The 11,020-nt window shown below is 40.2% G+C and overlaps 1 protein-coding gene across 2 annotated transcripts in view; it reads left to right on the forward strand.

The window, feature by feature from the left end:
- The window catches only part of vsnl1a (visinin-like 1a), a 35,494-nt gene that overhangs the window by 4,346 nt on the left and 20,128 nt on the right, over positions 1-11,020 (forward strand). For both annotated transcript variants that reach the window (XM_046060298.1, XM_046060297.1), the window contains exon 2: positions 4,634-4,800. In XM_046060298.1, the coding sequence (XP_045916254.1) occupies positions 4,639-4,800 (162 nt within the window). In that variant the 5' untranslated portion in view covers positions 4,634-4,638. The remainder of the gene's footprint in view (positions 1-4,633; positions 4,801-11,020) is intronic.

Here is an 11,020-nt window from a genome sequence, read left to right on the forward strand (position 1 = left end):
TCCTGGGGATGAAAGGGTACATAAATTCACAAACACGCTTAAGCAAACATAACAGACATGCAGTCTTAAACACATGGGGCACACACTTGCGTTTATGTCCGGTGGGAGATACATGCATTAACTGACACACTGTACATGCTGTATAAATACAAATGTATGTACTTTATCTTTCTATTCCCCAAGCACCCACACACACTGTCCCGCACACGCAACTACACAGTACCGAGGCTGTCATGCATCCTGTGCTGCACTCACATCTGTCTCTGTCTCCTGCTGCTGCAGTCGTCTTCAGGCTCAGCCCATCTTGTCTGACAGCCTATATTGTAACAGAAAAGTGTTTGACAACTTTCTGTCAGAGTGCACTGCCTCATCAGTTTCCCTGCAGCACTGACAGACTTTTTGTTTGTAAAAGGGGGTGTTTCAAATCGCTGAACATAGAAGAAGGGGCTAGTTTTTAGTTGTCATATTCCTACAGTTTTGTTTAACCCATAACCTTGTGTCCATGAAGATTGCCGCAGATGTCATCTTCCAGTATACCATGCTCAGGTCTTTGCTTGGTTGTTTGTCAGCTGAAAACTGGGAATCAGTAGCATTATTAAATTTGAATCAAGAATCAGATCAGATTTTGAATCAGAATCATTCAAATCCCTTATCAAATCTATTTGAGTAGATTGTTTTGGGTAGCAGGGTTCAAAAGGTAGATTTTTTAGTAAAGGTTTTTGTCTAAATATTCCAACTGAAATTAAACAGCATTTTTTTGTCTAACAAAACATACATATCTGCTTTGTGAATCAATTTCCAGTGTTCTCCCTTGAGAAAAAATCTAAAAGCAAAAGGGAAAAATGTGTATTTTAGATTGTTTGGTTTCATGATGGTGTCCCCTAGTGTTGGAACAATTTTACAGAATACTAGTCAGCTGTCTGTCTACGTAGATGGAGAACTTATTTAGATAGAGCCAATCAAATCTTGCATAATGCAGTGACATCAGCGTTCTACTGTAGGCAGAGCTGCTACAAAGCACAAGAGTCACAGACACTCAAGAACAACCCACAATAGCTTTCCTACTTAAGTCTCCTTCTTATCTAAGGTACAGACATGAAGACACGTCTCGTCTTGCACCTTAGCTTGGAGCGACCAAACAAACATTCGCTGGGGAAAAGTGCACTGCATAGCAACATTGCTAATTAGCTGCTTAACATAGCTGCTCAGCTGGAGCACATTAAACAGCATGTAAACCTGCAAATGTCACTTGGGTCCAGTAAGCTAGCAGTTAGAAGGAAAAGGACAATGTCTGGTATTTCCCGAAAGATCTTTTTTCTTTCTTTTAATTAATAAGAAAAACAAAACATTAAAAAACAAGTCGACATATTTTTCCTCAAAAAAGAAATTAATAAATGGGATTTTGGTTGGACTGGAGTTTCCTGTGAGAAACAACAAAACGGGAGGTTGCCATGAGATGGCCTTGTAATACAGGAGAAACAGGAGTGTTGGCAGGTATGCACATAGGACATGGCACTAGAAGACCTACTAATGTAGGGGGGGAAATCTGGATTAATGGGATGTTATTGATGTGTTATGGATGTGGTTCTATATGTAAGAAAGTGTCTCACTGCAATATATAGCTAACCATAACTTAGCTGAGTTCCCATGATATCTACAGTATTTGATGTAAGTTTTGTAATCAAGGGCGGGCTTCCTTTATTTGGTAGTCACAAAGCTAAAAAAAAAATAAGGGCCTTGATTTGCACAAACGCAGGTGAACAAATAGCCCCGTGAAAACTAATGACGAGTAGCTGAGATGACATTCAGCCAAACACAGGTCCAAAAATGCTGCTTGTCCCTAATTAATAAATCAAGAATCTGCCAGAGGTGACATTTTACGGTGAGCATCAGCCGTGTCGGGGCGCTTCATTGGGCTCAGCTGATAGTAAGAGAATCCATTCAACTTTTGGTCCAGAGGGACAAAATCCAACATGGACTGCTGTGATAATCTCTCTCTCTCTCCGTCTCTCTCTCTGCACTCCCTTGGGTCTGCAGCAACACACCCACCATGTTTGAAGTCAATTGGATGAACAGTTTCTGACATAATCAAAATACAAACACACAGACAGATACACACACACACACAGATTCCTTCCTTTATTAGAGAGATGATCTGCTTGCCATTATCTAATTTAATAACATCATGTCCTGTCCTGTATGGACAATGTAGCCTTTGTCATACCTGTGGGGATTTAATTTGTAATAAATTAATTTATTTCTTGTATTGTACGTTTAATTTACAGGCAGCGTAGAAGCATGATTAGTCACAACTTGAATTTCAGTTACGTACATTATGAATCCTAAACTTGAGTCATGGCAAGCCCAGCTGAAAGCATTTTTCCGAATTGGATTTCAGGACAATATACAGTTATATTTATCTTCCTTAGACAAATGATTTCCAGATTGTGGTGAAGGGCCTGTCTGAGCTGCTTAGGAAGGTTCTAAGGGGTCTTTGTGTAATAATAATTGTTTATTATCTTTTTTTCTCTCAATTCACTAAGAATAAATTGTCTCTCTACACCGTTCACCCTCTCCGTCAACAATGTCGACAACAAAATTAGATCAACTAAGTGAGCGGCTGTCCGCACCCATCACACACACACACTTCCCTTTCTCACTCCTCCATTCCCCAACTTTCTAAAATAATTTGACCCATGTGTATATTGGGACCTGTATGAAGGAATATATACACAATGCTCTGCCATAATAAATCAATACAAACCCTATTCCCTGCACAATTGCATCCAGACTGAAAGAAATGTTTCTGCATTTTGGGAAATATTTGCTTTCTTGCGTTAGATGAAGATTGATATCACTCTCATATCTGTAGATTTATATAGCGTACAGACATAACAGTGGTATCGATCTTCGATCTTTCATCAAGAAACCAAAATTTTGATGTGTTCCTATAAAGCACCACACTAGCGGTATTGCATGTTTTAGCTAATTAATGACAAATCACAAATATTACTTATCAATGTGCAAAGCATACTTTTATTTTAATAACTTTGGTTCCCATTCATTTCAGCAGCAACCATTTTGGAAATTTGACTTGGTGGCAGTCTGCTGCTAAATTGTGGTTCATTTCTGAGCTGTGTTGTGAAACACTCAAGCCCAGGAAATGAACCATCAGCAAACTTGTATGCTTTGAAATTTTGTTGGACTTAAATCATTTCTTGCAGTAAAAAGGGTTGCTGTTTGGCAGCCAACTTGAAAACAGGCCTTGCTGGCAACATCACACAGCAATAATGTAACTTTGGCATTCAAAAAAGAGCAAAGTGATGCATTATTAGTCCCAGCACAGACATGAAACTTGATATAAACTTGAAATATATATAGTTTTCATAACATTAATACAATAGTATCTAATATTGTAGATAATCAAATGTACATCATATGATAACCGTCAATTTTCTTACCACAGGATACCGTGAAACCGGTATACCACTGCAACCCTAGTTGCAGGCAAGTTTCAGGTCTCTGTATAGTTTTCATTACTCAATCTGGAAGGTACAAAATCCATTTCAAAAAGTTATGGTATGCTTTAAAGAAGCACCCTTAAATAGAGCTTTGCAACTACTGAATCAACATGGCAAGCCTCTGAATATGACTGCAGGACCTCTTGGATGCTTGCCAGAATCTACTTTCCTCACCCCTGTGCACAGATTGCACAGGGACAGATTGGCAGGACACACACTGTTGCTGCCTCATCTCTCACTCGTCTTTTCAAGCTGAAGAGGTCTAATACAACATCTCAGCAGAGAGTATGAGTAAAAATGTTCCAAAACTCTAACCATCTTTTGCAAATGATGATAATTACGGGTTAGTTAATGAACTAATCAAGGCCATAAAGTGGCAACATCAGCACTGTGCAGATACATCAGCAATCCACGGAGGCAGCTGGGTACAAACAGCTACAGTGGAGAAATTAAGGGACATTAAACACATAAAAACGCACTTGAGTTTTTGTAAAAGGCCACAGTGGGCCAACTACTTTAAGATGACATCGTTACCCTTTCCAAAATCCAAAGAGTTTAATTTGAAAGGGAGGTATAGCATTTAGAGAGTAAATAGTGAAAAAACCTTTTTGAAATAAAAACTAGGGGAAGGCTAAGGAAGGGCAGGGTATCATATTTCATTTTTACTTTTAGAGTTCTTTTCAGATTTAACACGGTGATGAAAACCTAGTGCAGTGGTTGTCATCAATGCCACAGCCCAACATTTGGAGATAAGATACAAAAAAAATCCTCTAAAAATCAAACAACAACAAACAAACAAAACTAGGACAAGCAGCTGCTCAAAGGAAGAAAATAATAAACTGACCCTATTGAAAAAAATAACAGTACAGGACACATTTGTGACAAACTATTCCAGGTCCTCATATTATACTCCATTTGTTTTAAATCTTATTTTTAGATGGAGCTTTGGTTTGCACTTGATAAATCACTCTACCAAACGCCCTCTAGACTTCAGGTTCATAACATGTACTTTGTTAAGAGGCACTTCTTTATGTTGCTCAAGATCATTAATTCTCTATGTGTGTGTGCCTGTTTGTGTGTGTGTGTGTGTGTGTGTGTGCCCTTTTTTGTAGGCAAAATGGGGAAACAGAACAGCAAGCTGACCCCTGAAGTGATGGAAGACCTGGTGAAGAACACAGAGTTTAACGAACATGAGCTGAAGCAGTGGTACAAGGGTTTCCTGAAGGACTGTCCCACCGGCCGACTCAACCTGGAGGAGTTCCAGCAACTCTATGTCAAGGTGAGACTCCACTGGCTCACTTTCAGTTGGTGGATTACACACGTACTGAATGCTTCAATACTCACCACAAACACACACACAAAGTCAGCACACAGAACATTAGGGATGGGGATCGTTAATTTTTATTGATATTGATAACTTTATTGAGACTGCTTAATGATCCAATTCTTTATTGATACCAATATCGATACTTTACTGTTATTTGGTGATGGTTATTTGGTAAGACCAGACCCAATGGGCAGGAAGTAGGCCTGCACGTTGCCTGCTGTAACATTGTTATATATTGAGATGACATATCACTTGCATAAATAAACAAATACTGAACTGTACATATTAACTTCTTGGTTGTTTTTTAATTCATTATAGGATTAGAATTAAATATTTTAAATACAGCTAAATGTTGTTTCTAGAGCAGCAACATTAATGTTTACAACAGCAAAGTCACTAGATATAAACTCAATATCTGACACCACAATAGTGAGTGATGTTTAGAAATAAAAAAACAGAAATCAGTCAGTTTCAGTCCCTCCTCTTCTTCCTCCTCTATGCTGCTGTTAACTGCCTGCAGGTAACGTTACCTGGTAGAAGGAGGAGCAGCTGGTTTGTCTCAGCCAGCACCTGAGTTTACAACAATGTGCCAAATTTTAAGACTTCAGACCAGTCTATGCTACAGACAGACAGCTTTCTATTTAGCTTGTTTGTAACATTTGGCTAACTGCCAAGCCAACGTTAGCTGTGCTTGTATAAAACAAACAGGATGACAGAGTGAGGACAGAGATGATTAAATGAACCCTTTTTACATGTTTACCTTACAGACAGGTGTATAGAGTTTTTTTACTCACAAAGGTTTTATTGCACGTACTTACACTAACGAGCGTAGCTTTCGTCAACTTGTGTAGTTTGGAGCTAACGTAACTTCACCGTTTCCCCCACGATAGAGTGGCATCTCGCTCTGCTGGCCGCTGTGTGTGTATGTAGGAGCCAACAGAGAGCAGCAGAGGCTGCAGCCTGATGATAAACAGTCCCAGGCCCCTTTTAATACACGATTTGGTGCCATCACTAAAAAACATTGTTTTCTGATCCATCGCGTGTGAAGTTAAACCAGATTTGACGTGCGAGACATAACGTTACATTATAGGACTAGTCTCAATAGCAGTATCGATAAGCTCAGACCTTATTGATTTTTGGGTTTTAAGAAATTTTGGAACCGGGTATCGATCCCCATCCCTACAGAACATATACTCTTAACAAAATTTGTAAGAGTTTAACGGAGGAGAACAGCTGAAAGCTGTCCCATAACAGAAAAGATTAGTTGTGTACAGTACAACTCTGCTGAACTCCCTTAACAAGGTGTTAACATATTCTGATGGTGGGTAGGGTTGGGCCGATAGACGATGACATCATCCATTGGCAATGGCTGACAGACATCACGACGTTGAGCCAGTATCGTGATTGTAAAACCCCCACCACCCCAGCAAAAAAAATCTCAAATGTACACATTACACCACCCTGTCAAAGCAGGTTTTAATGACCACAGAACTTCTTCTTATTGTTTTTAAGTATGCTTTGCACCTGCCTCGGAATTCTCTTCTCCCCACACTCTGACACACTCACACACACCTACACCTCAGGTAAACACCTCAGCTTGCCCCGCCTCTCTCAGTTCTCCCCCCGTATGCTCCATTTTCTCCATCAGCAGTATGTATTATGAAGTCGCCTAAAAGACTGAGAACTTGTCTTTATTCCATATATTTATTTATAGCAGGTGAGCTGCACGTCGGCTAAATAGTGACGCAGCCTATCAAACAACTGAAACCAACATCTGCACTGTGTTCACTGTTGCTTTACCTGGTCCGTGCGTAAAATATCCACCGTGACTTGTAACGTAAGTTTCTTCCGTAGTCTTCCAATTGTCAAGTCGAAAACACATGCACATAAGACGACTGCTGCCCCCAGTCCATGTTGTCCATCCCGATGTTTCATTGTAGACATTGTCCGATGGAAATTTTGTAGACATCGCCCAACCCTAATGGTGGGTGAATTGATATCCTACAAAAAGCTCAAATATTTGTGTTATATTCACGACAAGCAAATAGTTTATTTTTCTAGTTATTAAAATAAAATTGTAAATAAAATGATAGCAGAAAACTACAAAATCGTACAAAATTATAGTACTGTAGAAGATTGAGGTTGAGATTGCGGTGCACCTTTACTGGTGTGCTAAGGATGCATAAACACTCATAAATGCTAAGGATGCATAAACACTCCACAGAGCTGAGGGGGACTGCAGAACTATGTGATCAGTTTCTGTGGGTTTTTCACTGTGAGTGACCCCTTACACTTTAGACAAGTCATGTGATCAATTGTTAATATAAAATATTGATTAGCATAGCTTTAAATTCAAGTTAGTCACTTTTTATGTTTACGGCAGGATGTTGGTGTTGGTGCAGCATGAATGTTAACAGACTACCGACTTGACCTGTCCACATTTTTCTTCAGGTATCATACAATTCACATTTCAAATTAGTAAAACTTGTTAATGATGACAGGCTCCAGTAGTATTTGAAACTAGAGTAATAGTCATAATGGTAGTAGTAACGCTACTAGTAGCTGCACAGGTAATAGCAGAAGAGGCAACAGCAGCATTAGCAATAGTATTGTAGCATCTCTAGCAGAGGCATCAGTGTCAAGTATTAGATGTTTGTTCATTTCGAAAAGGGATAATAATAAAGACAAAATGCATTCTCAGTGGGTTTTCCCACAATTGATATTAACAGGGTTGGTTGGTGTCATATGAATACATTCTGAATCACCACAAAACCACTGAGGCAAATTGCATTCCCATTATAAACCCTGCAAGATTTGAGCAGGCATCCTGCCATGTTCCCATTCGCCACTCCTGTATCTGGGCAGAAAACCAACAGAGAGGAAGCTATCAGAGGCACTTAGATGATTATCTTCTCATGCTAATATGTAGTCTACCGTATCTCATTACCTCTGACAGAGCAGTTGAATTTATTCCATGATTTATTCATTGAGTTTTATAAAACAGGCAGGAACACATTCATAGAAACAATGATGATCGCATAATGAAAGAGAATGCTTCCAATACAATGACACAACTGTCTTTTGCTAATGATAAAAAAAAATGGATAAAGAGGCCTTTTTTCTGGCTCAATATGAGGCAAATGTTATCCCTTATCTGTGACCCACTGGACCTTAATGTATTTATGTAGATGTATTTAATAGAAAAAAATGTACATTTACTCAGGTGGCAGGTCCTTAGCACCGTCTGCCTACAAGAAGCTCTGATTGTGACTTTGGTAGTCTTAAAACTGTTACATTTTTTGTTCTCTTCATCAATTATTAAATAAATATTAAACTTAAGCGGGTCAGGTTTCGGTAAAAGGGACATGGAATTTAAGCTGGCCACCTTTAAATTATGAAGTAAACTTTAAACTTACAGTATTGTATAATATTATTATACAGTGTGATTAATAAACTTGCAAGACAAAGTTACACTCATGTGCTTTAATTAGTTAAACCTGATTCATTTGATACTGTATGAACCTGTTTTGCTGTTACATCCATCTTATCTCAGCATCTTGTGTCCTCTTATACTGTATGCTTTAACTTCCCCGGTGCTCTGAGGAGTGTAAGAGTAGGCATTAATCTTTTACCAGTGATGCCAGGAAATGCCTCATAACCAGAGGGGGCTGCCTTTACATAAGACACGCCTGGGCACTGAGGTCATGAGTGCCTCTAAATGCCATCGGAGCTCATGCATCAGCTGAGACCAGAAGAAAAAAAAAAAGTCTCGAAAACATCAGAAGTGAAGGTATGGCTGCCTTGATTTAAAAAAAAAAGTCAGAACAAGGCAAACCTTTCACCACCGGGAATGAAAATTTCCATTTGGACCAATTTGTCCTGTTAAAACCTACCTAAAGCATAAAAACCCTTTTAATATTGAACTACAAAAATAACCTGAGCTCCTGGGAAATAAAGTTGGCAGCTCTGAAAGAGGGATACAAACGCAAAAGAGAGCGGATGAAATATCCCACAAAATGTCTTTACAGCACAGCACACGAGCAACAGTAGCAGAAAAATCTGCAGCTGCACATGGGGGGTAACACAGCTCACATCTAAAGGGATCTTGCAGGCTTCTGTGTAAATCCTATTATTGATGCATCCTATTGTGTGTCTAGGCAACAGTGTATGAGTGATAGGGCTTCATTCAAAGGGGGGTATGCGAATTTGGAGAAAGCTTGTTGATATTTGAACTTGACAGCCAAACAAATATGCCCTTCCATTCAGTGCTCCTTCAGAAGCTCCACCCCCAAATTTGGGAGGAGCAACGAAGCAAAACAAAGATTATAATATAAAACGTCATCAAACGAACGACAAGCCAACACCCAAACACAGCATCCAAAACCCAATGGAGTAAAATCTAGTAAGCTAGTTGTTCAGATTGTTTTGCCAAAGTCAAGGCCTTAGGTTTGTAGCTAAGCTAACAAAGAAGTTAACATTACCTAGCATAGCATTTAGAATAATGCATCAATCCAAATAATTGCACTGTGCCAAGAAAACTGTGTTTTTATGTCTTTGTGGGGATAAAAACCTTCTCAAACTTTGTATGAACAAATACCAAAATATAGAGCGAACAACAACGCAGCAAAGTAATGCAACTAACGTTAGCAAAGCTGTGGGTTAGCTGCTGTGAAGCAACATTTAGAGAGGACAAGATGGTCCCACAGGCAGCACCACAGCTCTAGACAACAATATACTCTCCTGCTACTATTGCTAACATCACAACAACAGACAAAACAATACTGATTGACTGGTTCTGTGAAACATAGCAACACGTATCCACCTGTCAAGTAGAAACAGTAGACTAAAAGTAGAACCTCCTCGTCCATCTTCATGCCTTTCTACTCTCGGAGGTCTCCCCACCGTTGGAAAGCCACATTGATGTTAACGCAGCTCTTCACCCTTGTCTGGTCATAGAATTTTTCTTCAATCTCTGTTCTTCTGACCTTCTCCTCTTTGGCTGTTTGCTGTCAGCATGTGCCAGATTTACCGTCCCCCCTTGCTCCCACTTGTCCCTTGTCCTGTGCACAAACATAGACAGCCACCTGCCGATTGGCTGGAATAGTGTTGTGTGGCATGTACAGAGCCATGGCTGTGTACAAACACCGCACACACAGAAGTGACAACTAGCGGAGCTTGAGAAGAATTAGAAATTGTATTGGATAATCTTTCTCCAGAATCGCATACCCCCACCTTCAAATCCAGAGGGCTGATAAGTAGAAAACCAGTCTGCTGTGACCTCACATTAACAGGACAGATTGTTCCTGTGAAGAGTGACTCTTTGTGTGTCTGTAAGTGTTTGTGTGTTGGGGTGCCCATATGTTGTGGGAGGAAGAGGGAGACTGAACAGTGTGCATCGGTTGAAAGCGACAAACAGAGAGGGGCTGAGGTGGGAAAAGCAAGCAAGTGAAAGAAAGTGTGTATACATTATTTGTTGGTCTTTAGCCCCAGTGGAATCATGCAACAGAGACACGACAAATGTATGAGAAGAGCTGTGTGTGAATGTGTGTGTGAGCCTCGCTGTAAATGCATGCATGAGATAGGCAGGGTTGTGGCAGGCAGCCTCTGCACCGAGATCTTAGTTTTGTCTACACTTCTGCACTCATCCCCGCGCCTTCAGATCTCCCCACATTTGCACAGATCTGCACCTGTGACAACTGTCCAGAAGCCCTCCCTTCCAGGGTGCTAAATGCAGTGTTACATCCACTCTGCTGCCAGGCTGGACTTAATGTACTGTTTTGGTTAGACATAGACACTCTGTTCTCTAGCTTCTTTTTCTGTCTGTGCTCTGTCTCTCACTCCATTAAATCCCACTGCCTTTGTGGAAGTAAGCATCTTTTAGGCTGTGAAGAGAAAGAGAGGAAGAGAGAGGAAGAGAAAGTGATAAAGAGGGAGTGTAGAGAGGGAGAGAAACCAAAGAACAGGAAGAGAGAAAGAAGAAGGCGAAGGCAGAGAAAGCAGGTGCAGCATGTCGGCTGGAAATAATAAGTGTGCATATCTCAGGGCAGTCTGCAATATTCACATTTGATTCTGTGGTGTAGCTTATAATCTACAGAATGCCTATGTATACCGTGACCAGTATTATTGCACCTTGTGGTTTCATTTGTCGGGGGGGGGGGGGGGGGGGGGGGGG

This window comes from Micropterus dolomieu, linkage group LG10, assembly GCF_021292245.1.
Source record: "Micropterus dolomieu isolate WLL.071019.BEF.003 ecotype Adirondacks linkage group LG10, ASM2129224v1, whole genome shotgun sequence".
Lineage (NCBI taxonomy): Eukaryota > Metazoa > Chordata > Actinopteri > Centrarchiformes > Centrarchidae > Micropterus > Micropterus dolomieu.